The sequence below is a fragment of the Prunus avium genome, chromosome 8, assembly GCF_965620075.1.
Source record: "Prunus avium chromosome 8, drPruAviu1.hap1.1, whole genome shotgun sequence".
In the NCBI taxonomy this organism is placed as follows: Eukaryota; Viridiplantae; Streptophyta; class Magnoliopsida; order Rosales; family Rosaceae; genus Prunus; species Prunus avium.
This window is the reverse complement of record NC_142291.1, coordinates 34,793,261-34,819,461: the sequence shown is the minus strand read 5'-3', so window position 1 is coordinate 34,819,461 and position 26,201 is coordinate 34,793,261. Positions and strand designations below refer to the sequence as shown.

The following is a 26,201-nucleotide window of genomic DNA, read 5'->3' as shown; positions in this document are numbered from 1 at the left end:
ATTTAAAAAAGAGGAATAAAATTTAGACCTCAGTTGCATGGTAAATGCTTTTTAAGTTTTAACAACTTGGACTATATGCTCCTTGCAATTTTTGGAAATGGTGAACAGATTTGACAAGCATATTTGATAATCCAACCGTTTTCTATTAATAATTAACACAAAAGAGTGAGAGAACATGATATGGTATGATTAATTAACTTATTATCATTAGAAAGGTGGCTTGATGATGTTTAACGAGTTAGCCAAGTGTCATTGTCAGCATTGTTGTGTATCTCGAGAGTTGTTGATTTGTATTCTCTTGGATATATTCCTCGAGTCATTTTCACAATTCTCCTTCCCATTTGATACCATCATCTCCTTGCGTTTTCTTTTTGTCTTGTTATTGTTCTTTGATTCGTCTGCCTTTTCGTCGATGAAGGACAGGAACGTGTGGAGGCGCGCAGAGCCGGAGGTTCTCCTGCTATGGCTGGAAGGCTCAGTTTGATCTTCAGCTTCGGGGGAATGCCGGCTGAACTGGCGTAGTGCCAACAGAAAGTGAATGAAGAAAGCAATAAGGCATGCAATGCCACAGATAAGGAAAAGTCCCCAGAAACTTTGTAGTTGAAGCTGGTCTGATATGAGGTCAGAGGTCTGTGCACAGGTTTTTCTTGACAACCATTTGTCATGAATTTTCTGAAGATCGCCGTTCTCCGATAGGGTGAGAATGGCGGTTGACATGTCAATGGTTAGAGGAGAGTCTCTTGGAAATGCCTGCAAAAACCCATGTAGCAGAAACACTCAGACTTCGCACATCTATCAGTTATTTGTAGCATAAGGAATTATGTTTTGTTTCACTTGATCAGTTACTCGAAGTCTGATAACGTAACGTAACATATCAGACAGTCTAACAAAAGAATGATCAGATTGAGCATGTTTTGGGAGAATGGTCAACCAAATATGTGTTTCATTGACACTAAACCGGAAAATGTTCATGTTGACAACATATAGTGAAGAAAATTTTGGAAAAGTTAAAGAAAACTACGTTGAAATACTCACAAATCCCCACCCGCTTTTGGTGAACTCCTGCCCCCTAATTGAGAACATGCAGTTTTCTGAGAGGAAGAGTTCTATATATGCTTTTTCATCAACCACAGCAGCAACAGTTCTTTTCTTAAGGGCGTCTGCATATGCTTCTGGTGAGCCAAGAGGAACTAGCCTAGATCTTGGGATGTTGAGCTCCTCAACCAAATAGTTTTGAGCAAAAGACCCTATTTGGTATCCTATAGGTTCGGTGCTCGTTACCAAGGTATCAATTCCAGTAATGGGGGATTCTAGTTGTTGTACTGTGAGCATTGATGTCAGGCTAGCTGTATAACTTGAGTTGATTATTAGAACTATAAAAAGCCAGATGATCAGCACCATCCGACCTAGCGTGCTCACCGTATTTTCTCCTGAAAGTTCGAAGATGGATCTTTTAAACACGCTTTCAAGTTCTTGGTATAAGAACACAACATGAAGTACCGAAATTGAACTTACTATGAGCAAAAAACATGGTAGAGAAGCTAAACCTGAAAAACAACAGAATGAAGGCAGATGAGAACAAGTTGTATAAGTTTATTTGCATTCAAATTCAATAGAAGTTCAACTTTCATGAGCTGCAGCTTTTGTGCCACCACGAATCATAGCCTACAAATTAGTAAGTATATGCAAAAGCTGGGTCAGAATGTTCAATGTACAAAGTACATACCATAAGATTGTAACAATCTGTTTCCTAGGAGGGCCCCTGAACTCATCATTTATTCTATGTTCCAAAATCCACATGACAAATCCAATGATCAGGAAGAAAGCTGCTGTGACACCCCACATCAGTGGACTAAATGGCTTTAAGAACGCCCAAGCTCTCGAATTTAACCTCCTAACTGGAGCCACCACGACTAGCCCTGACTCTATATATGGCTGAGTGAAATCCACAATCTTTGTCCGGTTGGTGACGATGGCAATGTCACCTACAGCAGCATCAAACTTCTACAAAACAAAGTCTTAAATCAGATAGAAGTTTTATGGGTCACCATTTTATTTTTCTGTGAGAATATAAGTCAGTATCTTGTAATTGTTAAATTTTACTTACTCCTGATGCAATCATGTTTACAAACTCGTAGTAGCTCGGGTTCTTGAGACCATCACCAAACAGAACAAACTCATATGGAACTGCATATGGAAGCAACTTTATAGCTGCAAGGAATATATCAATGCAGTATCCTTCAACTATATCAGTACCATTTCTTCGTGATACAAAGTCTCGATAGCTAACTCGATTTGGTACTCCAATTCTTAATTGCTTTCCATTGTTCGGAAAAACCCACCCACGAGGCTTGACTGTTGTCCCTCCAGGCCATACAACAGTGTGTAAGTGTTGGTTCAAAGTAGACCGGTTTGATGATGTCTCAGGGGCTACAACAGATATCCTGGAATAGTTAGACCAGTATCCAATTCTTTGATATCCATTTTCAATTATGTTAATGAGATCATATGCAGGATTCAATGGAGATCTATCTGGATGAAATGCTATAGGACCAGTCAGGCCGGTCGTATTGGTTTGCAATATGTTGTCCAGCAACTGCTTCCCACCATGAAAAATGCTCAATGCACCAAGGTTCACAGTCCCTCCTCCCTTAGGACCACCTAGACTAGTGATGTTGGAAAAGGAAATGGTGCCCCCTTGATCCAAAAGCAAATTTATAGCATGAGCAAGCATCCAGACAGTGTCATAGGCATATAGACCATAAGGGTTCAACCCAATAGAGCCATTACTCAACTTGTTCCACCTTGATATAAAAGCCCTTTTTCTTTCTGAGTCTGGTGTGTGTGGTCTAAGAGTGAGAGCACCTTGGATAGAGTTGGCAGTCTTTGAAGAAAGAGGTGAAGTTGAATCTAAAACAGTGGATAGCCAAGCAGTAGCTATCCATACATATCCACTCTCCATCATCCCAAGTTCCTGGGCGACATCAAAAACTACGAGACCTGATTTGGCGAATGTGTGTAGAACAATCACTCGAGACTCCATCATTCGAATCATTACCAACTGATTTTTAACATCATCTCTAGTTGCTTTTGGGTCAGGTGGCAGTGCTGCCTTGTAACAAATCTTGTGGCGTTTTTCTGCAAGTTTATCACCTAATGCAGCAACACCATTTCGACCGCTGTCATCATCAGTGAAAATTGCAGCCACCTCTGTCCAACCGAAATAACTAACCATGTCTGCAATAGCAGCCATCTGGAACAGATCATTGGGTGCAGTTTGAACAAAGTAAGGGTACTGCAGACTTGATAAGGTGGGGTCCAGCGCTGTGAATGACAATAGAGGGACATGAAGTTCATTTGCAAGATGTGAGAGTATATGAGCCATCACAGCAGTTTGTGGGCCAATTATAGCTACTGTATCAGACTCCATGAACTTCAATGCTGTGATCAACAATGAAATAAGCATTATAAATACAAAGTACTTGAGACAGCCCAATTAGTTAAAACAGCAGGCATACAGAAGATTTAAAAAATAATAATAATTACCTCCAATGATGCCAAGAAATCCACTAAAGTTTGAATCATGAAAAGTTATAGATAATTTAGTTCCACCTAGAATGGTTGGATCAGAGTTCACATCATTCACAGCAGCCTCAATGGCAATCTTTGAGACTCTTCCATTGATGGTGCCTACTGTGCACATAGCTCCAACGTTCACGGCAGCAGGTCTTGAGGCCCCTTCTGTGGAGCCTGGTATGCAGATAATGAGTATTGAAACGACCCAAACTAGATTCATTGTGATACTATTCTAAGCACCTCCCCAAGTTTCTTATATTCAAAGAAAATGAATGAATGGAACCACCAAATTCAACTTCAAAGTCATCACTTTCTATGTCAAAGTGAACTACAAGAAACTTAAAACTCAAGCAGTAGCATTTTCAACTAGGAGCAAAACAGCACCACCCCATCATTCAGAAAGCATAAAGAAGGAGAAATACCAACTGGAAGTTTAGACAAACAGAACCAAACGCAATAAATAATCAAAATTATGAGCTGTGCTACTTGAAACCCAAAAGCAACAGACAGACAATAGGGCAAACCAAAAGCACAAATCTGTCTCACTAAAGTAACATCTTGGACATATAAGGAATGCCCACGAAGCTCATCTCATGAAAAAAGTGAAAACTCAGGTGGTTTCAGTGTGTCTCAAGGAATCCACACTCACCTCAAAGTTAAAGTAAGGGGGGTGGGGGTAGACAAGGAAGAGGAACCAGAGGCAGAGCTTAGAGTTTGGGGTACACAACCACCTATTCTGAAAAGCAAGGAAGATAGATTAATGAATTGAAATAGCAAGTGACATACAAAGACAGAAAAGGAAATATAAATTAAATATAAAGAAAAATGAACACTCACTAAAGTAAAGCTAGAGAGTCAAAACTCACAAGAAAGGAGGAGGCCAATTGGAGCAGAGGGAAAGATAGTTCCATTATTTAATTCTTGTGATGAGAATACTTCAAACTGGGGAAAGAGAGCAACTTGGGCAAATGGTTTTCCACTTGATCTTTGTGGAGTTGTACTGAGTTTGCTTGTTTTTTGTATCAGTCACTCTTCAGAACAATGGCTGAATTGTTTAAATATAGTGGGAGACAGGGATGGTGATGTTGGGTGAAGGCAAGAAGAATGTAGTTTAAGGGATGACAATTATTATTATTATTATTTTTAATGGGGCCTTTTGTAATGTTATTATTCTTTGGTTTGAATCATAGATATGGTGATGGACAATTAGTGTAAGTTTGGTATTTGTACCATTGGATAAATTGTTATACCATGGCAGGGTGAAAGGAATATTATAACATGCTGTCTCTGAGTTGCTTTGATAAAAGTGGTCTGAAATTGGATTGAAGGTTTACACCTTACATGGCCTATTTACTAAAATAGGTCTATAGTTAGTGGTGCTTTTGTCAGATCAGTAGAAGCTTCCCTACTTTTGCTTAGATTTTTTGAAGTTACCAAACAGCATGGCTACCATGAGAGAATCAATAACAATCATAGATTCACAATATGTTTGATTTCTTTGTGATCAAACATATTGATTACATAAAACTGCATCTGCAATGTTAGTCACATCTAATTTTCTTTTCTAACATAAAATCAATGGCCCAATTTTTATTTTTATTTTTTAAAATTATGAATCATCTGTGCTTAGGTGTTTATTCAATCAATCTAGTGAACAACCAATGTTTTCAAGGGTGTTTCAATTCTATGTTTGCAAATTCTTTCCTGATGTGCCACTGACACTTTCATGGTTTGAATTATACAACCAAAATGGTCTATTTCTAAAAGGAAGTTTCTTATGGCACCTTAGCATAAATTCTGCTTGATTCACAGAAGGATGCTTGAAAATATGTCCAGTTTGCATAGACCCTGCTCCAATGGTAATCTTGATATTTAGCTAGTGTTATGTTAAGACAAACCAGCCAAGAAATGACTGAATGAATCATGGGCCTCAATAAATCACCACAATTATGTTTTGAAAGTGGAAGAGAATGAGCCAATGAGCTTCAAGCTTTCATGCTAACAAAATATAAGCCTTCCAGATGCACTGAAGCGGAAAACTTGAATTTTTATATGTTCAACTCATTTACATTTCACAGGAATGCAGACCTTTACATATCCAATTCAGAAATCATTTTTTTTAAAGCCTGATGATATCTGCTGTTAACAAGCCTACCTCCGGATTCAAAAGATCCTCTCCCCAGTTGAGAAGAGTAAAAACCCAAGTGAGCTGAAAATGCAGAGCACCCCTGGTATCATGAACACTGATCTCCAGCTTTCCAGATTCGAAAGATCCGAATGAGCAAACTTAGCAGCTTCTAGAAGCTTCCCAGTGAGGTCAACCCCAATTATGCCAGCCAAAGTACCAGCTGTATTAGACACTCCCATCACAATTCCTGCATACTTGGGAGCAATATCCATGTGATTTACTGCAAACCCAGCTCTCCCTAGTGCCAAGAAACCAAGGGCCAGGGAAGAACAAATCACAGCCCCAAGGGAAGTTCTGAAAATGGGCAGTGCCATCAACGCAAGAGAAGCAACTATGAACCCTGAAGTGTTCAAAAGCTTCCTGGTTGCAGTCACCGACAAGAGCCTCTTTGTGATCAAGTGATCAGCAATCACTCCACCAATGTTTGAGAATATGAACATGTTAAGATAAGGCACCATCTTGTAACTCCCCATGTCCTGAAGACTAAGCTGGAGGCCTTGTTCAAAGTATGTTGGGAGCCAATTCATCATCACGTACAAAGCATAATGGAAAGTGAAATTATTCACTACAATAGCCCAAATTGGTAAGCTCCCAAAAATACTCTTCCATGGGATATTTTCTGTTCTATTAGAATTTTGTCCGTCCCGATCCTCCGCTTTGATCTTTTCATGACCTCCTTTGATTAGCAACAACACTTCTCCAAACCCAGTACCTGTTGTAGCTTTTGGAAGCTCAGATTGAGGTGGGTTGCTAGCATAGTTTAACCAAACCACAGACCATATAGTACCTAAAGTTGCTTCAGCCAAAAATACAAATTGGGGGCTTCTCAACTTCACAAGGCTTGGAACCACAAGCATTCCTGCAGCTGCACCAAGGTACATTCCAGAAGTTGTAAGAGAAACAGATCTAGACCTCTCATGTGGAGGCACCCATTGAGCAAGAACAGAGTGGATTGAAGGGAACATGAAGCCTTGTGCCACACCAACAAGCAACCGAGCCAAAACCATCATTGTGACGCGATTCGGGTCTAACGGGACAAAGGCATAAGTCAGAGACCATGTCACAAATGAGAGGAGAAGAACACACCTTCCTCCTACTCTCTGAGCTGCCCAGCCTCCAGGGACTTGTGAACAGGCATAGCCATAATAGAATGTAGAGAGTATAGTGCCTTTGCTTGATTGGCTCACACCAGCAGCATCAGCTGCTGCTGTGTATGCAATTGAGAACCCCACTCTTTCCACATAGCAAATGCATGTGCTGATGAAAGTTAGAGTGACAATCAAATAACGCTTTGGAAATTTTGTCCACATAATTCACTGGTATTCTAAGCAAGTGGTACAAAGAAAATTTTTCCTTTTCTAAGAAGTGCTTTTAGAAGAAGAACATGGAGGCAAGCTCATGCCTTTGGAAAATCTGTGTATATGGGTGGTCAGTTCATGTCAACATGCATGAAAATATGTGTTTATTATTGGGTCCATTACCTATCTAAATCTCCATTATTAAAAACAAAAACAATAACAAAAACATGTCATGAAAATGGCTTCTAATTTAATATATTTGGCTCATTGATGTTAATATCAATTATGAAAGGAAAGCTCATCTCTTTAATATTTTTATTTTTGTCTTTGAATGGAAACATTATAATCTAAATCCTAAAAAACAAAATAATTACAGAAATTATGGTATCTCATATTCCTAACATCGAAAGATTTTGCAAACCTCCAATTCCAGTTGCTATAAATTTTGTTTTGGGTGGATTTTAGTTGTTACAAGTTGGAAAACATGAACGGGATCGCCGTTGTCAACTACCAGTTTCCAAGAACGTAGTTTGGGAGACAGTGTGAAGGGCAGCAAGAATGTAGCATGAAGAAGGATGAAAATTTATTATTATTATTATTATTTTAATGGGCCCTTTTGTAATGTTATTGAATCAGTACAAATAACTGGACCTGCCATCCATCAAACACATAAGGCCATATCCAACAGTGGATTTAGCCCTTTCACATTCAAAGCCCATCTTCAATAAGTGGACTAAATGCATCACGTCAGCGAGCCCAACCCAGCACTTGTGTTATGAGATCATGATCTCACATGGCCATGAATCATGATCAGCTTCTCGAAAGGAGTTATTTGGTGTGTGGGTGTACGCTAGTGTTGTTTACTTGTTTGTGTTGGCACTGACATCTTTGCAATGTGAATTGGTAAATTGAACACCTGTTTCAGACATATCGGTTCCCTATTGAATTTTGAGCAAATTAGATATAGCTCTATTTCCATTTCATCATCATGGAGTTCAAACATAGCTTAAGGCTAAGAACTATAACTTTTATAGTCATTTATTTATTCCCTTGATCTCAGTAACATGCATATGTTCTTTGTATACACTGTATCTCTAGAAATGGTGACTGTCAGAAGTTTGTAGGTTTCGTATCAGTTATCAATGTACAAATATATCTCATACAGTCTCATACCTAAATTTTGATTATTATAATTTTCATAGTTTGATTATTAAGTTTTCCGTTAAACGATGACGTGATATTCATAGAATTCACACATTTCTACATGAATTTTTTTTCCGTCTCAATCTCATATAGGGACGGACCTATGCACATGCTAATTTGGGTTATAGCCAGAGATGACTGAATGAATCATGGGCCTCAATAAATCATCACAATTATGTTTTAGAAGTGGAAAAGAATGAGCCAATGAGCTTCAAGCTATTCATGCTAACAAATATAAGCCTTCCAAATTCACTGAAGCTGAAAACTTGAATTTTTATATGATCAATTCATTTAGATATAACAGGAATGCAGTACATATTCAATTCATAAATCATTAAAAAAAAAAAAGGCTGATGATATCTGTTCTTAACAAGCCTACCTCAGTGAAAAATCCTCTCCCCAGTTGAGAAGAGTAAAAACCCAAGTGAGCTCAAAATGCAAAGCATCCCTGGTATCATGAATACTGATCTCCAACTTTCCTGATTCGAAAGATCCGAATGAGCAAACTTAGCAGCTTCAAGAAGCTTCCCAGTGAGATCACCCCAATTATGCCAGCCAATGTACCAGCTGTATTAGACACTCCCATCACAATTCCTGCATACTTGGGAGCAATATCCATGTGATTCACAGCAAACCCAGCTCTCCCTAGTGCCAAGAAACCAAGGGCCACATAAGAACAAATCACAGCCCCAAGGGAAGTTCTGGAAAATGGGCAGTGTCATCAATGCAAGAGAAGCAACTATGAACCCTGAAGTGTTCAAAAGCTTCCTGGTTGCAGTCACAGACAAGAGCCTCTTTGTGATCAAGTGATCAGCAGTCACTCCACCAATGTTTGAGAATATGAACATTTTAAGATAATAAGGCACCGTCTTGTAACTCCCCATGTCCTGAAGACTAAGCTGGAGGCCTTGTTCAAAGTATGTTGGGGGCCAATTCATCATCACATGCAAAGCATAATGGAAAGTGAAATTATTCACTACAATAGCCCAAATTGGTAAGCTCCCAAAAATACTCTTCCATGGGATATTTTCTGTTCTATTAGAATTTCGTTCGTCCCGATCCTCCACTTCTATCTTTTCATGACCCCCTTTGATTAGCAACAACACTTCTCCAAACCCAGTTATAGCTTTTGGAAGCTCAGATTGAGCCAAACCACAGACCACATAGTACCTAAAGTTGCTTCAGCCAAAAATACAAATTGGGGGCTACTCAACTTCACAAGGCTTGGAACCATAAGCATTCCTGTAGCTGCACCAAGGTACATTCCAGAAGAAACAGATCTACCTCTCATGTGGAGGCACCCATTGAGCAAGAACAGAGTGGATTGAAGGGAACATGAAGCCTTGTGCCACACCAAGAAGCAACCGAGCCAAAACCATCATCGTGACACAATTGGGGTCTAACGGGACAAAGGCATAAATTAGAGACCATGTCACAAATGAGAGGAGAAGAACACACCTCCCTCCTATTCTCTGAGCTGCCCAGCCTCCAGGGACTTGTGAACAGGCATAGCCATAATAGTGCCTTTGCTTGATTGGCTCACACCAGCAGCGTCAGCTGCTGCTGTGTAAGCATTTGAGAATCCCACTCTTTCTACATTGCAAATGCATGTGCTGATGAAAGTTAGAGTTACAATCAAATAACGCTTGGGAGATCTTGTCCACATAATTCACTGGTATTCTGAGCAAGTGGCACAGTGAAAATTTTCCTTTATTAAGAAGTGCTTTTAGAAGAAGAATATAGCAGGAAGTTCATGCCTTTGGAAATCTGTGTATATGGGTGGTCAGTTCATGTCAACATGCATGAAAAGACAACTACAAGTTATAAATGAGAATCAAAACCCATGTTTTACTACCGAAAGGAAGCTGAAAATGCATGGAGCCTTAACTATATTATGGGCACAATTGGTGAAATTTGAGTGACATGACATAGCTTACTCTGTTTGCTCAAATAACCAATCAATTGATAATTTTTTTTTTGGGGTAAGAAAATTACCCATAATTTATATAACAAATCCCAAAAAGGTCATCCATTTTTAATAACAATCTGACCACATAGTGGCATCTGAGGATAGGGAGATTTATTAGTGACTTTTTTGGTCAGCTTCAAGATGTGTGTTTATTATTGGGTCCGTTATCTGTCTAAATCTCCATCATTAAAAACAAAAACAAAAACATGTCATGAAAATGTCTTCTAATTTAATTTAGTTGGCTCTTTGATGTGAATACCAATTGTGAAAGCTCACCTCTTTAATATTTTTATTTATGTCTTTGAATGGAAACATTATAATCTAAATCCTAAAAAACAAAATAATTACAGAAATTATGGTATCTCATATATACAATTTTTTTTTTTTTCAAAAAAAAGTTCTCTGGTCTGATACTCATTTTCCTAACATTGAAAGATTTTGCAAACCTCAATTTTCAGTTGTTATAAATAAATAAAAATTTGGGTGGATTTTAGTTGTTACAAGTTGGAAAACATGAATGGGATCGCCGTTGTCAACGACCGTCAACTACCAGTTCCCAAGTTTGGTGAAAACCGTCAGTCATCATCCGGCCGTCAATTATCAACTGTTGCAATCCAACGGCAGACACGACAGCCCAGCCGCAATTGTTGAACCTCAACACCTGAAACTACAATCCCCTCCTCTCCGATTCTCCGGTAACAACCCAAATATCAAACATCCTACGCGCCACGTGCCAGATGCCCAGCTGTCCGTATTTACAAGTCCACCGGGACGACCCGCTATGACCGGTTGACAAAACCCACGTGCCAGTTACCCTCTGTTTTCTTCATCGATCAAACTCTTTCTACATCTTTATTCAACGAATCAACATCAATCCTACACATATCAACCCAAAAAAATCATTTATAACCATTTTTTTTTTTTTCAGTTTGAAAGCTTTTGGTGGTTTGTGGGCTTGTTCCTCTCCTTTTCCAATTTCTCTTTCAGGGATCTTTGAAGATTTTTCTTAAGCTAACCAAAACAGTACGGCAAGTATTATCATCATCAGTTCATCACCCACCAACTATTTTGCTTTTTAATTCTATGATTTGCATATGTCAAGCTTGATTCTTTGTGGCTGAAGAGTTGTCTGGTTTGGTGTGTGATTTGTGTTGCAGTTTTGAGTAATAAATTTTGAGTTTTGTTCCTTAACTGCTTTTGCCTATTTTGTGCTGGTTTCTGTATTTGGATTTGGTGTATGCAGTTTAAATCTGTGAATTATAGTTTTTATTTTAAATGAAAACTATGTTTTTATACTTCCCAGAATTAGAATAAAGTCATGGTTTTTGTTTCTGGTTTTTCTTTTCTGAAATCTGATATGGGTTGTGGCAGATGTTGGTGATTTGGATTGTGATATGGGTTTGTGGATAGTCCTGAAATAGCAAAGTTGTTATTTAAATATGCTTTTTGGGGATTTTATGTTTAGGGTACATACTTGTAGCTGGTGGTTCAACAGATTAACTGGGCTGTTTGATCTTTAATTTTAGCTCAACAAAATAATTGAGAAGTAAGTTGAGAATTTGCTGGTCATTTTCTTCTCAGGTGTCCATCAAAGTATCTGAAGAAACAACCTAAAAGGAGGAAAGCTACTTGTGTGGTATGATTTGGGGTCTGTTCCTGATATCAGAAATTGTTTGCTTGATAAAAGTAAGAAGCTTTTGAAGTTTGAACCAACTCTTTGCAAAAGGATTGGTTGAAAGGAAACACTTGAGGTCCAGTTTTTGATCCAGGATTGGATTATGTTTTGGAGAGAAAATGGCTGCAGGGACCGATTACCCGTCTCCACTTTCCATGTTAGATGGCAGCTACAGAAAGGAGAATGTTACTGTTACAAAAGAAGAGAAATCACTTACTTTTGAGAGCTTAAAGCAACCGAACATGGGCAAACCTCCTCGGCACCTCTCAGCTATGAGGTATTGTGTGAGCTCTGCCCAGTTGGCTCCTACAACTGAAGTGGTGAGATTGATTTCTATCATCTGTAATAATTGCAGTTTTCTATCGTTTCTTCATATTAAAGTTGTATGGAATTTGATGTTGCCTTTTCACTCCTTGCTTAGGAGTCGGATGTTGGTATTGTTAGCTCAAAGTCCTCATCAGATAGTAACTCTGCATTTGTACCTGTTTTTCGCTCTGGAAGCTGTTCAGAGATCGGTCCAAAACCTTATATGGAGGATGAGCATATCTGTATAGACAATATTTTCAAACATCTAGGTGCCACTGCGAACTTTCCTTCTCCTGGAGCTTTCTATGGGGTTTGTAATTTAATCACTAACTAAGCTATATAGAGTTGTTTCTAGAAACATTAATGCTGCTTTCATTGTTGATTAATGAAAATTGCGGTGATTCCTTTAAGTGCACAACTACCATAACATGCCATGATGTGTCAACATTCTTGTTCTACTGCAGGTTTTTGATGGCCATGGTGGTACAGATGCAGCTTCTTTTATCAGAGAGAACATTTTGAGGTTTATAGTTGAGGATTCACATTTCCCCTTTTGTGCCAAGAAGGCTATTAAGAGTGCTTTCCTAAACGCTGACCATGCTTTTGCTGATACTGGTTCTCTTGATAGTTCCTCTGGTACGACTGCACTTACTGCCCTCATATCTGGAAGGTGAGAGTTATTATCCTTCTATTGTTTATTTTCTCATCCATTATTGGTATTGGTCTAGCTTAAACTAAACGCTTAACCATGTCCTAGTAGTCACTCTTCTAATGGTTGTTTGTTAGTTTATGTATCTGCATTATGCTCTGTCAGACTCCTTTGTGGGTGCACCAAAATTTTTTCTCTTGTTCTTGGAATTTTTTTTTTTTGAATGGTAACAAAGATTTTGAAGCTTATGGAGTTATATGATGTAGAATGGTTAATCTGACAATTTAAATTCTATTGAGATCATTATATATTATAAGCTATCTTATTGTGCCAAGTCCACGGGTAAAATTTCATCATTTCTCATCGACCAATGTCATCCATGGTGATTTCATCCAGGAATGCTTTCAAAGACATTTCTTGGCATCAATATAGAGGCTTGTAGCTTGGTAATAAATCTTATCTGTGGGAGGCAGGGGGTCACATTTGTGAAACCTTCCATGGTGCAATAGATATGTGGCTATAGCATAGCTTTATGGTCTTGACCAGGTAAACTGGATGAATTTTTTATAGTAGAAGAATGTACTGGCCACTTCCTGTAGGATTTCAACCACAAAGTTCTCTCCACGTCACTTATGTCTTTATAGATGACATCATGATTTACATGTGATTTCTTCTTTCAGGACGATGCTAATTGCCAATGCCGGGGACTGCCGAGCTGTGCTGGGAAGAAGAGGTAGGGCAGTTGAGCTTTCCAAAGACCATAAACCCAATTGTGCCTCAGAAAGAGTAAGAATTGAGAAACTGGGAGGTGTGGTTTATGATGGCTACCTTAACGGTCAATTATCGGTGGCACGGGCTCTTGGAGATTGGCACATGAAAGGCTCCAAAGGTTCCTCTTGTCCCTTAAGCGCAGAGCCGGAGCTTGAGGAGACAACTCTGAGTGAGGAAGATGAATTCTTGATCCTAGGCTGTGATGGGCTGTGGGATGTGATGAGCAGCCAATGCGCTGTTACAATTGCAAGGAAAGAATTAATGCTTCACAATGATCCTGAGAGATGCTCAAGAGAGCTGGTTAGGGAGGCACTCAAGCGCAATACCTGCGACAACCTGACAGTAGTTGTGGTATGCTTCTCCCCAGACCCACCACCTTTGCTTGAGATCCCGAAATTGAAATTCAAAAGGAGTATATCAGCAGAAGGTCTGAATCTTCTGCAGGAAGTACTAGATAGTAAATCATGATCAGATTTGATGCTTAATCACATTTGTGAATGATATTGAAGAATCAGTCATTTTTCCCTTTTTATTTATTTATTCATAATGTCATCAACAGCCAACCATTGCATGTTTTGATCTGTCTTGGGATCTAATTAATTTGTTGGCTTTTGAGTGAAATTTGTTGTACATAATGTCATGGTAAATAAATCAGTTTCTCCGATGTCTTGTTGGTAACCCATCCACCCATCTCAAATCACAAAACCCAAATTTATATGAAATAGTTTTAATCGTATGAATTCTCACTCCTCTCTCTTATGTCTTTCTTCAATTTAGAAAAAGTAGTAGGAGAAAGACAGGTCTTAGTTTGGTATCAGAGTCGGTTACAATGGTGGACAATGTAAAGGTCAGATGGCGGAGACGGAATGCGCTCTTGCTGAAAGACTCCATAAGCTGAGTCTTTCCATAAGCTGACGACTCTTAAGAAAAAAAAGAAAAAAAAAACCAAACGTGTGACCAAACCAGCAATGTTCGAAGTAGATCATCGGCTGAGTTTCAATTCGATAACAAACATGATTCTCATTTGGCTCACGTGAAATGAAATGTGGGTAAGAAACTGGATTTATTTGTGGGAAATTAAAAATTGAGGAAATTTCATGCATTTGAGTCTAAGCAAAGGATGAGACAGTTGGGAAGGAGCCTTAAGATAAAGCATGGAAAAAGGCCTCACAAAACCGACTACACGCAATGCACGGTCTGATGTGCCAAGAAAACCAATGCGAACAGCATTCATGGTGTTTTTGGGTAAAACCACCTTCTAAACAATGCACACAGAAAAATGATTAAATTATCGGCTCTGATCACACCAAGAGAGAACAAAAATGCATGTACAAGGATAACTTGCCAACAAAATAGCAGGTCAAATTCAAAATCTGATGCAGCTTTTCTTTTCACCCTTTTTTGGAGCTCAAAATTTGTTGCAGCTTACAAAATCAACAAATGAGGAAACATACACCTAAGAACCCCAAAATTGTTGCTCAAATCTTATAATTCACGAGCATAATCCTGTCCCCTTGAAAGAAAGGGCAGAAGAAAGGGATGGCACACTTTGGTTATGAACACTCAACTCTTTGTCGTTTTACCGAATTATGATTACAATCTTGATCTATTTTCCCATTCTCATCATTGATGTCATTCTTTCGCTTACTGTCTTCACATTTGAACGTCCAACCAAGAAACTCAGACTCGGACTCCGAGAGCAAAGAGGTGGGGGGTACTTTGTAGTATGCAAGTGGAGCCAATTTTATCCTTCGTCTCATCTGCAAAATAGAGTCAATGCAGTCGCCAGATCAGTGAAATCACATACCATATAAAGAAAACTGCAAGGCATTTCCTTGGACATCAGACAGATTGACAAAGTAACAAATATATGTACTCTGTCCTACAACGGTCCCAAAAAAGAATATACAAAAGGCCACAACTATTTAGAAAATAAAATAAAAATTGCCAAACGTAGCCTGCTGTCAGATGACCAAATGTACAGGAATCAACACGTCCACAGATGGAACTAAACTATTGTAAGTACCAAATTTCCACAACTTTTTTTTTTCTTTCTATCCTTTAAAAGATAAAATTGAAAAATGCATTAAATTTATTATATTACTCAATGAATCCTGAGACATGATATTAATACCTGCTCTCCAAATATTGTTGCATATGAGCCTGAGCTAAAATCTCCAACAGAAATTTCAGTGGTTTTGGCTCTGACTGTCAAATCATTCTCAAGTGACAAAACAAACCTAACAACAAAGAAAAAGGATATCAGGAAAAATCAAAAGGTATAAGGACCATATAATAACGACACACGATCAGGACTCAAGCATGAACCTTGATACAGCAGGGCAGTAGTGGTGACGGAGGGTATCAATCTCCCAGAGTGAACTTCCTGTTCAAAAACATCTCATCAATATGTAAAAGTAAAATTTATTTAATAATTAAAGCAATAATGTGTGTGTTGTCTGCTTTCAAATAAAATTTGAGCAAGTATACCACATTCACGGCTTGCATGAAATGCAGGTATTTGGCATGCAGAAATCACATTTAGCGGGAAAAGACACTTACTCATGGCATTTGATTTTATAGGATCACTTTGTTCATTATCAAAAGGGTCAATGCCTGGTTTTTTGACTGACTTATCTGCTGAAGCAGTTGCGGTGTCATTTACACCATCAGCAACCCTCTGTTCCGTTTCTGGATCATCTTTCACAGTTGCACCACCACCTCCCTGCATAAACAGTAGTCTCCTCAAATGTATCATGTATGAAATGAATACTTTGACAAAGAACAGTACAGCTGACCTCACTTGCATTCAGATCAAAAGGATAGTGAATATATTGACAAAGAAACAATTAAAGATTGTTCGGATACCCGATTCACCAAGCAATTGATTGAAGGATGTCTCCGTAGAAGATTATGAACTAACGCAATAATAACTAACGCTCCAGACGGAGGAACTGAAATTGACAGCCTGCTCAATTTCTTAGCAAAAGCAGCAGCCAAATATGCAGGAAGAAGTGGTGATTTTAAGCAAGCATCCACAAGCTGCAAAATTAAATAGCACAAGTATAAAATTACCAATTCATCCAACATAAACATTTAAACCGGGTGTTCAACAATTATGCAGACCAAGCAAGCAACCTCATGTTCATGATGCATTATTGCAACAGAGTTTCCTGTACTTTAAGCTCCAGAACTTAAACTCTGAAGAAATCAATCAAAGCCACAACTGATGGGAAGGTCATTACCCTTGAATGACTTTGTCAAATCCCCTTAGTTTTCTTTTTTTAATGAGTAAATGAGTGTTTTAATGATAACATATAACCAGTCTAGTTGACTCAATAGATTTAAAGATAACACACACATCTAAGCATATATTATCATATGTTAAGATTCACTTTCTATTTTAATTGCAAATAATTGTAAAACAACACAAATGCACACTCACACTCATACATAGATATACATGCCTTGTGTTATAGAAGTATATCTTTAACAACTGTTACCGCAGTAATGATCAGCATTACCTGAAAAAACTTTGATCGATGTTTTGCCATAAAAATAGAAGGAACCAGTAATGCATAAAGTTTCTCATAAAAGTTGGGGTACTCTAAACCATATTGTGTCATGAGGATGAAGAGGCCGCTAAGAGCCATGACGCTGATAACACCACCAATGTCATATGACCGAGTTAAGAAATCACTGCACATTGTCAATAAATGAAATGTCATGATCTTAGAAAGAAGTTGTTGCATGTTGTCAAGCAATGAATAGACTCAAGGTCACAAAGAACAAATTGGAAAAATATACATAAACGTATTTGGTAAGAAACTTTACCATAGCAAGACTGGGTTAGATAGATAAGGAATGACTGCCTGATGGAGTGTGGCAAGAACCTGAGCATCAAAAGTCACAACATTTAAGATAACAATAAAAAACCAATTAAATTTTGTTCGGGCACAACATTTATGAGAAATCATGGTGTGGCAGGTATGAGCCTTACCTCCTTGTACACATCAAGTGGAAGTGGTAACCTTAGAAATGATAACCATGCTTTAGTAAATTTCAATTTCATCTTTTTCGCAATACTGGCTGCAGTCAACACCTGAAGACATTATCCAAAGAGAATGTGGAACTTTAATCTCATAGAAATATACAGAGGATAATCTAGTGAATGAATGCACAAACAATTTTAATAGTTGCATTGAAACATCATCTTCTGAAGATAATTGATAGCTTGCCTTATCATTGTGCTTCTCAGTCATGTGCTGTTTATTTTCTGCTTTAAGATTCCCAGAAATATCTTCATCGTCACCTTTACACAAGAATCTTAATCAGTAATCAATAATGATATCTTCCACCAAAGTAAAGTATGAGTTTAACTGTTGAAGCACTGATTTGTGAAGGCAGGGAACACTCACCTGATCCACTCCACATGTCATAATCAGTTTTCTCAACTGAGGCTTCCAGAGAGGGGATGTGTGACATTATGTAATGAATCTTGTGAATTAATAGATCCATGCTGCCAGTAAATGATTTTAAGAAATCAAAAGCTAACATCTTGCAGCATCAACATACTAAGAAATATAACACATTAGCATATATGCATATATATATATATTATACATTGGGGTCATTCACATGTCTTAACAAGACAGAGGCAATGAGAAAAAAAAGAGAACAGAAATTTCCAAAGTGATAACATTGTGGATTATACTAACCTTTCACTTGGATGCCCCCCATCGTTGCAGTCTGTGTTCAGGTTTCTGTCATCTAAAGGAGATACAAAACAATAAACTAAGTAAGATAACACCACCACAACCACCCCCAAAAAGATGAAACAAAAAATTATGAAACTTTCAGCAAGGACCACAGCCGGAAGTACCAGAAATGTCTTTTGCATCTAGAACTCTAGAGAGTTTTTCCAAGCTGATGTAGGTAAAATAACTGCAACAAACAAATACAACAATTACAATACTTTTTTAAGTAACCGTAACATAACTTTCCTGACTAAAGCCTCCAGTAAACAATAGAAGCCATGTGACCTTACCGGACGTCAATATACTTGAAATACTTGGATGCCAACAAGTCTAACAAGAAATTAGCTGGTGTCGTAGAGTGAACCTATCGATAAGAACACCACATTACAACTTACTCTTTCAATAACATTAGAAAGAAAAAAAAAAAATTCAAATCAAGCTTTTGGAGAAACGGGTACAACTTACAATACTACGAAGCAACCTATGGTAAATAGCAGAGTGAAACCTTCCCCCATTTCCAGACTTCACAAACTCCATTATTGTGTCCAACACCACCTCCTAATCACAGTATCAGCAAGCACAATTTAGAAGGAAAAAAAAAAACTATAATTACAAAACAAAACAAAAAAGAACGGAAATTTAACAAAAAGAAAATTGACCTTGAGAGTTTCATCGGATTGAGGAGAAAGCAGGACTTGGATGAGGGACTCGACGAGCTCGTCGAACTTGGACCGGAGCCAAGTCCGGTAGATGAAATCGGGGTCGTCCTGGGATGCATTGGAAGCGGAAGGCTTGGAAGAAGAGGAAGGTAGGTCAGGCAAGAGAGGGGTGAAGAAGGCCTGGAGAGAGAGGAGGGACTCGAGAACGAACTGGGGAGGCGAGGTTGGGGAGACGAAGGAGAGGAGCTTAGGGAGGTTGTTGACGTGGGCTCTGGATGAGAGGAGGTCGTGGCCTAGGGTTTTGAGGTCGGAGAGCTTTGTGCTTTTGTGCTTCTGCCTTTGCTTCTTGGAGAGAATGGAGGCCATGGTTGCTGCTGCTGGTAAGGTGAAGGTTCGGCGGGAACGGAACTGAGGGGAGAATGAAGATGAGAGTTAGGTTTTTAGGTTCGACGATTTCAATTAACTAAGAACGACAGGTCGTATCAGATATTTTTTATTTGGGAGATTCACTATTATATCTAGGGGCCGAAATGATAAAAATACCTTATATGAAATTGATTTTAAAAAAATCCTCAAAGTCTATTTACAACATATAAATTACAAAACTGCCATCATTTTCTTAAAACAAGTCTAATCCCAAAACCTTATTAAAAAAATCCAAAAAACTCAATAAAGTATCAAATTAATTTAATAGTTAAAATTAAATTTAATATGGCCAACTATTATTTTTTGGGTTGATTTATAGAAATTAAATGGTGTAATGTTTATCTATAATATTAGTGCTAAGAATGAGTATATAACTAAATATCTCTTTTTATTTTATACAATTAGTTAGTTGTTTTATTAGAATATTTTTTGGAGTATTTTGATGTTCACCTATTAATTTCAAATAATGAAACCTTCATAAAAAGGAAAAGGAGAATATGGTCCAATCAAATTGCACCACCATAATCCAAATTATCGTGAACTAATCATAGAATTAACCGGAGGATGCGGGTTAGGTAAGTTACCCGGTGCCCCTAGCACCCAATAAACAATAAAGTGTTGATATCGTAGAAGGAGAAGAAGGGTTGAAGGTGCTCTTTTTGTGAAAAAATTTCAATTAATTTTCAAATATAGAAAGAAAAAGATGGGAGTATAAGTAGTATCATCTGTAAGCAAAAGCAATATAAAATTTTAGCAAGATCAATCAACATACATAATTCATTTCATATTAGAACATTTTGGTTTTCTGGTATGCTACATGATATTACATCTTTCAAGATATCGTACATCAGGGATTAGGGTTACATGTTCCTTCAGAAGGTATGGTTTCCATCAAGGAAACAATAATATGATAATAATTTCGAGACGTAACAAGAACAACGATTCGCCTTTCTTGCTCTGCGACGACCCACCGAATATGTAGTAGACGTATGGAGACAACCACCTTGAGGACAACAGAGATGTGGGAGCTTGCTACTTGTTGAATGCGACAATTAGGTAAAGTTTCTGAAGTCAAATTACAGAAGAGAATGAAGACATAGCCAGCTGCAACACTCAAATCACGGGGGAAAAAACGCAGCTGGCTCATCTAGGTTTAGTTAACATTGGTTCTCTACTGGTATGAGTTACCCTTGTGCTTCAAGAACAAATGTTTTTCTTGAACCTAAATGTTGAACCTTGGAAACAAAACTTTGTCCTTTTGAACTCTGTCCATTAACCAAGAGGAGAAATATCTCAGATGCTATTTATGTTATCCCAATTATCAAATTGGAGTCTACAATTTTAAGCCGAGAAATGGCAGCAAGTTAGGCAAAACCAACCTCATCTTTGCATCAAGAATCGTTAACTCCAAGCTGCACGAGAGAACCCGGACCAACTAGGAATATACGTTGTGGGATTTGATATCGGAAAACAACTATTCCTTTATAAGCTGTCCTTGGTACACCATCCTGAAAAATTATAGGAAACATAAACAAACAAATCCAGATGAATAAATAAATTAACAACTGGGTATAGCTAGCGCTATGGATTATTTTATTTTCAGAGCTACTTGCATAATCAATGAAGGCATGACTTAATGAAGATTCTCCAGTCTCATAAAATCAAATAGGCTTTTCCTAATCTCAACGATAGTTAAATGAAAGTTACTCAATAACAAGGAAAATTCACCTTCCACTCTTCAAAAATACCAAATTGACGTGCAATGCGTTCAAAGTCTGGCTGGTCGTTGTACTGTATGCGAACATCACCACCAATGTTACGTGCCTTTAGTACAAGATCCGTTCCACGAATGGGTTTAGCCTTTTTCACAATATCAGCAAAGTGCTTTATATACTTGTCCTACAAACAGGTTGAAAGATGTATTGATTATAGATGTAATGAAAGCAACATTCAAACCAAATGTATTAAAGCACGCATTACCTCAATCAGGTAGTTCAAATCCATTGATTTCCAGTCAACCTTGGAAGCGAAGATAGAAAATAAAAACACAGTGTGAAAATGTTGAATAAAGAGACGACAAAATTAGACTAGATGGAATGATACAGAAGTGAGATTGGTAATTACCAGGACATCATTCAGCTTGATTGGCTCAAGATATTGTTTGAAAAACTGCCCCAGACTAGAACCCTGCATAAAGCACAAGACGTGAGAACTGAGGCATTAAAAATTTCAGTCTCACAAGGGGGCAAAGAAGCCATTTTGTTGAAGGGCTATCCCAGTTTAGCATAAGATTTTCTAGCATCACTAATAGATATTAAATTAAAATCAGTGCATAAATGCATTATAATAAATACCCTAAATCCCTGAATTGAACGTGACTGCTTGCACAATAAAAACACTAGAGGTTGGGAGGTAATGAACAAGAAAAGTGAGAATACATACATGTTCACCAAAGTTATATGTTCTGCAAACTTCTGGCCGAATAAATTGTCGATCTTTATGATTCTCTTTTAACCTCAACCAATCATCCCAGTAAGTGAAGCATTGTGAAAGAAAACATTTAGAAGAAATGCATAGAAAAGCATAGAAAAGTATAATCAAAACAAAATTCACTACAGCAACAAGGATATGCCTTTGGCCACTTTGGTGATAGCTCATCCCACGTGGATCTAGCCAGCATCCACCCAAGTCCAGGAAAGAAATCCGACCTATAAAGTACTTCTGCAGAGTGGATCAGACAGCAGATCAGAGAGCATAATGGTTCTGACAAGTGTCAATGTCTTGTGTCCAAACATTAGCAGTAAATACGGATGATGCATTAACTTGTTGGTAAGACGATTGTACCATAACGTCAAAACAATTACTATGGCTTACGAGCTCAAAGAGGAGGGAGGGGGAAGGATGAGAGAGAGCGAGAGATTGGGATGGTAAACATGTTGCCAGAATATATTAATTGACCATATTAGATAAATGTATATAAAGACTTAGATGCAAAGACCATTGTCAAACCTTAAAGATAGGAACAATATGTTACAAACCTACATGATCCAGGAGACTGAACAAACAATATATTTACCCAAATAAGCATCACTCCTCCCACAAAAACAAGCATATTTGCTTCATGCAATCACAGAGCACACCCACAAAGGGTGGGACAGAGATCTCAATTGGTTCTTGAGAAATAAAAGTTGTATTAAGCTTGATTTCAATATGAGGAAGATAAACTAAAAAAATTGATGACAACTCACTAGGATCATGTACAAACTGCTTTTGCCCGTTGTCATTCCACGAGGAAACAGCCATGATAGACCTACCACAGTTTAAATATAAAAAAAGTGAGGAGAAACCAGAATTCCTGGAGTCTGGAACAATTATCTAACAACGTAGTATTCAAGGTACAAGACCTCAGGTTCATCTAGAGGACATACTTATCCTTGTCAAGGAGAGCTGCTGCCGACTCAAAGTAATCGAAAAAATCAGGAGCAATTTCCATATCATCTGTGTTCAAATATGATGGATTGTATCAGCAAAGCATACTTAGAGCTTTGTAATAAAGCGGAAAGAAAGAAAAACTGACAGGATAATCCAAGGAACACTGTTTTCACCTTCGAGTATGATTACTCGGCTGAAGTTATGCTTGTAGAACAATCCATCCAATGCCCATTTGTAATGACCTATGGAAAAACCAGGATTTAGTACTGAAGCTAATAGATGCTTAACAGAAGACTCGCAGATTCCTTACGTGCAATTTTGTAGTACGCAATCAACTCCCCAGGTCTATCAGTATGAACGGGTTCATAATCCAAATGCTGCAATGAATTGAAGTCAGGACTTATGGCTGTCCTGGGGTGTTGCAAACGTCTAAGATATTCCCAAGAATATAAAATTTGATTTAAAATGTACAACTTACCTGCATATAGGTAAGCTGATCGTAGCTCAAAGCCTTCTCTTTGACAGCTGGATGCGATCCATCCTGAGAAAAACGAAGTTACCATGTTTATCTATTTCTCTCCTAGATCACTGCTAAAGAATGACGAGTGTCAATGACACTCATAGTATTTTATGAAAGATTAAGCACATAGATACCTGGGAGACAAATAGAGGAAACTTTGAAGCAACAGAACTCTGATATCTATATAATTGAAGAATTAGGCTAGTGGGTCAGCTCAACTGTGTACAAATGAAAAAAAACTGCACTGTGCAATATGGTATAAACACAAAACTTACTTTTTATTTGACAAGAACATGAAACTTACTTTAAAATTGACTTAACAGTTCTTTCCAGATAATCAGCACGATTGCATGCCATAATTACAACTGCTGCCACTGGCACCTAACAAGTTCATTAGAAATAATGGTTAAAAATAATGACAAGTTATGATTTCTAGGAAGAAGGAAAGCCTAAAGTAACACATTCATCTGCACCTGTTCTTTGTCAATCAGCCTACCTAGGCCTTTCCCTGAAAATAAATTTATAAAAAAAACAACAACAACAACAGAGGAGTTATCCTAAGTTCTTTGGAATGGCTGAAAAGAATAAAAAGTGCTTTGGAAAATAAAAAACGTTAAAGCGCACAAGACATCTTCCAAGAATAGAAAATAAGTAACTGGAAGGTGCTTTTAAATATCATTTTAAGAAAAAGATTTTTTCTGATAAGCACATACTTTCAAGTTCTTGAACAAGGACCTTCAGTTGTCCACACTCTTGCTCTAGCCGTTGCTTTTCTTCTACAATTGCAGCAGTCCAGTGTCATACTTTTTTTAAAAGGAAATCAAAATTTTATAAAAATAAGGATACAGAAAAGATGGACAAGAAGTCCATCGAAACTAACCGGCTACCAAAGAGTAACAAAAGGCCTATACAATCAATGCAATAATCAGACTGAATCCAGATAAATTACAGTAGAAGGGATATCACTAGTATGTTTTGGCAAAGAAGCCATAAAAGGGATAAAGACCTCCAGAAACCATGTTGTTACTATAAGTTATATGACAGTAATTCACTGATCAAAACAAATTCTCACAGCATGATGCAGACAGTACAACTGGAAGAAACTGCCAAAAAATGGCCAACATGATTGATAAATTTAAAGCTTACTCATTAGTACATGAGTAAAGACAGGATAGTTGTGAGCCCTATAATATATAGAAAAATATATGAAAGACTCGAGTGCTCGAAATATATCACACCTTCTAGGGAAACAATTTGTCCTTGTTGCAAGCTTATTTGATCAATTAGTGTTCTCAATTGAGATGTACATTGGTTCTCCGACTCTATCTGTAAAAGAACAGTAAATGTCAAAATAAAGTAATGAACTTTCAACCCACAAGAAGCTTCCAATGCAGCAAATAAGCCATTTGGTTCACGAAGAAAGGAAAATAAAAAGAATCTTTTAAACATTTAGATTGAAGCTGTGTCAAACTTTCTTCTTTTGCTCAATTTGTTTAAGTCGACAATGAACCAGCAAGAGATAATAACCCTACCAAGTACGACAATGAAACAGCAAGAGATAATAATCCTACCAAGTAATGTTGCAGCTAAGAAAAAGCTACATGAGCTAAAATAAACTGATATCTACAGCCCAGTTCCCATTTATCATCAAATGAAGAAGAGAAGAGTTCACTCTGATACAACAACAGGCTCATAATTTAGACATACCGCATCGGCAAGACGATCAGCATACTGTGATTGCGTCGCGAAAAGCCGCATCTATAAGCGAAAAAAAAATTACAAAATACACAACAAGAAGAAAACTGGTTGTCATTTCAGCTACTGCAACAACTGTACATGCATTTCAATATGAACAACACGATTGATGAATTTGAAACAAACAGCAGCTAGAGAATTAGGGTTTTGGGGGCACCTGGATATAGATGAACGCCGCAGCAGCGAGAAATAGGAGGAACCGAAAATCGCAGAGAATTTTCTTCATTTTTGTTTTCTTTTTGGTGCCAACAAATTTTCGGTAGCTTCCGATCTCACAAATTATACATGAAAATGAATCAGATTAAATTACAAGGATCACAAAAGAACGTTCTTCATTTGTGTGTTTAGTGAATTTTGATCGCGTTTACTTTACTGGGCAATAACTGTTAGTCAAGTTCCATGGCTTGCTAACCCGCGCCGGCTGTTCTTGCTCACTTACACTGTCCAATTTTTTTGCTTTTTTCTTTTCTTTGGACCAGAAGAAGAAATGGGCTTTCTGGCAGGAAAGAAGGAAAGAAAAGGAAGGAGTTTGGGCTTTTTGGTAGTAACCCCACAATGACTTTGTATTGGATGATTACAACAAATCCTATAAGAGAAAGATACTTCCAATTTGTTTACCAAAAAAATATATGTTTCCAATTTGTCAACCTTATCTTATCATCTCATAATATAAATCATGGGATATAATCTTCAATTTTGTTGTGCTTTGATAATGGGCTATAATCTTGAATCTTGATTACCTGTTTATGTTTTTATCCACCAAAATATCTATGTTTGAAACCTACCGTCTTTTTAAGTTTTTATGCATCAACGACGTCTTAATTTAGTGGTAATTTTCTTTCAAATATTAAAATAATGTTCAAATAACTTGATCATTGTCTTTGATGACGCAAAAAATAGATACCTAGTATTGAAAGAAGCACCCGAATAATATTAAACCATAATAGATGTGTAGTAAATTACAATTCCTCATGTAGGGTCTTAATTCAATGGTAAAATTGTTGATATGGAAGTTAG

At 37.6% G+C, this 26,201-nt stretch overlaps 5 protein-coding genes and 1 pseudogene across 7 annotated transcripts; 1 reads left to right on the top strand and 5 right to left on the bottom strand.

Moving 5' to 3' along the window:
- Nucleotides 1-99: 99 nt before the first annotated feature.
- GLR2 (glutamate receptor 2) lies at nucleotides 100-4,675 on the bottom strand. The gene is given in 8 exon segments (XM_021955802.2): nucleotides 100-263; nucleotides 265-750; nucleotides 1,036-1,430; nucleotides 1,516-1,547; nucleotides 1,727-2,004; nucleotides 2,108-3,441; nucleotides 3,547-4,312; nucleotides 4,443-4,675. Coding segments are annotated over 7 exon segments (2,808 nt in total). The 5' UTR covers nucleotides 3,797-4,312; nucleotides 4,443-4,675; the 3' UTR covers nucleotides 100-230.
- A 940-nt stretch (nucleotides 4,676-5,615) lies between these two features.
- On the bottom strand, nucleotides 5,616-7,136 carry LOC110754664 (putative anion transporter 5). Its single transcript, XM_021955765.2, has one exon. It carries the CDS (start codon nucleotides 7,072-7,074, stop codon nucleotides 5,740-5,742), a length of 1,335 nt encoding a protein of 444 aa, XP_021811457.1. The 5' UTR covers nucleotides 7,075-7,136; the 3' UTR covers nucleotides 5,616-5,739.
- A 1,509-nt stretch (nucleotides 7,137-8,645) lies between these two features.
- On the bottom strand, nucleotides 8,646-9,931 carry LOC110754688 (putative anion transporter 5; annotated as a pseudogene).
- Nucleotides 9,932-11,101: 1,170 nt separating this feature from the next.
- On the top strand, nucleotides 11,102-14,299 carry LOC110754680 (putative protein phosphatase 2C 27). 3 transcript variants are annotated; one of them, XM_021955782.2, is made up of 5 exons: nucleotides 11,102-11,257; nucleotides 11,816-12,229; nucleotides 12,331-12,525; nucleotides 12,680-12,885; nucleotides 13,545-14,299. In XM_021955782.2, exons 2-5 carry the CDS (start codon nucleotides 12,029-12,031, stop codon nucleotides 14,101-14,103), a joined length of 1,161 nt encoding a protein of 386 aa, XP_021811474.1. In that variant the 5' UTR covers nucleotides 11,102-11,257; nucleotides 11,816-12,028; the 3' UTR covers nucleotides 14,104-14,299. The 3 variants fall into 3 exon arrangements, with proteins under 3 accessions (XP_021811474.1, XP_021811473.1, XP_021811476.1); XM_021955781.2 differs by having other exon boundaries at nucleotides 11,103-11,262; XM_021955784.2 differs by having other exon boundaries at nucleotides 11,124-11,371.
- A 648-nt stretch (nucleotides 14,300-14,947) lies between these two features.
- EMB2762 (CCAAT-binding factor) lies at nucleotides 14,948-19,495 on the bottom strand. The gene is made up of 15 exons (XM_021955785.2): nucleotides 19,052-19,495; nucleotides 18,858-18,950; nucleotides 18,683-18,756; nucleotides 18,518-18,579; nucleotides 18,354-18,405; nucleotides 18,054-18,154; nucleotides 17,874-17,947; nucleotides 17,636-17,737; nucleotides 17,470-17,528; nucleotides 17,160-17,334; nucleotides 16,504-16,677; nucleotides 16,198-16,360; nucleotides 15,964-16,021; nucleotides 15,770-15,875; nucleotides 14,948-15,395 (listed from the first exon to the last, which is right to left on the bottom strand). The coding sequence occupies exons 1-15, from the start codon at nucleotides 19,415-19,417 to the stop codon at nucleotides 15,189-15,191; spliced, it is 1,866 nt and encodes a 621-aa protein (XP_021811477.1). The 5' UTR covers nucleotides 19,418-19,495; the 3' UTR covers nucleotides 14,948-15,188.
- Nucleotides 19,496-20,203: 708 nt separating this feature from the next.
- On the bottom strand, nucleotides 20,204-25,711 carry CGL1 (alpha-1,3-mannosyl-glycoprotein beta-1,2-N-acetylglucosaminyltransferase). The gene is made up of 19 exons (XM_088246255.1): nucleotides 25,342-25,711; nucleotides 25,137-25,187; nucleotides 24,668-24,755; nucleotides 24,143-24,205; nucleotides 23,903-23,937; nucleotides 23,734-23,810; nucleotides 23,564-23,609; nucleotides 23,388-23,450; nucleotides 23,220-23,286; nucleotides 23,083-23,151; nucleotides 22,906-22,975; nucleotides 22,726-22,787; nucleotides 22,109-22,198; nucleotides 21,920-22,014; nucleotides 21,602-21,664; nucleotides 21,458-21,496; nucleotides 21,206-21,376; nucleotides 20,857-20,985; nucleotides 20,204-20,742 (listed from the first exon to the last, which is right to left on the bottom strand). The coding sequence occupies exons 1-18, from the start codon at nucleotides 25,408-25,410 to the stop codon at nucleotides 20,869-20,871; spliced, it is 1,335 nt and encodes a 444-aa protein (XP_088102381.1). The 5' UTR covers nucleotides 25,411-25,711; the 3' UTR covers nucleotides 20,204-20,742; nucleotides 20,857-20,868.
- Nucleotides 25,712-26,201: the final 490 nt, after the last annotated feature.

What these genes read in the sequence shown, in the direction of transcription:
- CGL1 (XM_088246255.1), bottom strand. Translation starts at nt 25,410, where the DNA reads ATGAAGAAAATTCTCTGCGATTTTCGGTTCCTCCTATTTCTCGCTGCT. An exon ending in GGCTGATTGACAAAGAACAG is followed by an intron (nt 23,811 to 23,902) that starts GTGCAGATGAAT and finishes TGAACTTGTTAG; the next exon opens with GTGCCAGTGGCAGCAGTTGT. An exon ending in TGCGTACTACAAAATTGCAC is followed by an intron (nt 23,152 to 23,219) that starts GTAAGGAATCTG and finishes GTTTTTCCATAG; the next exon opens with GTCATTACAAATGGGCATTG.
- LOC110754664 (XM_021955765.2), bottom strand. Translation starts at nt 7,074, where the DNA reads ATGTGGACAAAATTTCCAAAGCGTTATTTGATTGTCACTCTAACTTTC.
- EMB2762 (XM_021955785.2), bottom strand. Translation starts at nt 19,417, where the DNA reads ATGGCCTCCATTCTCTCCAAGAAGCAAAGGCAGAAGCACAAAAGCACA. An exon ending in ATAGGTTGCTTCGTAGTATT is followed by an intron (nt 18,757 to 18,857) that starts GTAAGTTGTACC and finishes TCTTATCGATAG; the next exon opens with GTTCACTCTACGACACCAGC. An exon ending in CTGAGAAGCACAATGATAAG is followed by an intron (nt 17,738 to 17,873) that starts GCAAGCTATCAA and finishes TAATGTCTTCAG; the next exon opens with GTGTTGACTGCAGCCAGTAT.
- LOC110754680 (XM_021955782.2), top strand. Translation starts at nt 12,029, where the DNA reads ATGGCTGCAGGGACCGATTACCCGTCTCCACTTTCCATGTTAGATGGC. An exon ending in TGGCTCCTACAACTGAAGTG is followed by an intron (nt 12,230 to 12,330) that starts GTGAGATTGATT and finishes CTCCTTGCTTAG; the next exon opens with GAGTCGGATGTTGGTATTGT. An exon ending in ACTGCCCTCATATCTGGAAG is followed by an intron (nt 12,886 to 13,544) that starts GTGAGAGTTATT and finishes TTCTTCTTTCAG; the next exon opens with GACGATGCTAATTGCCAATG.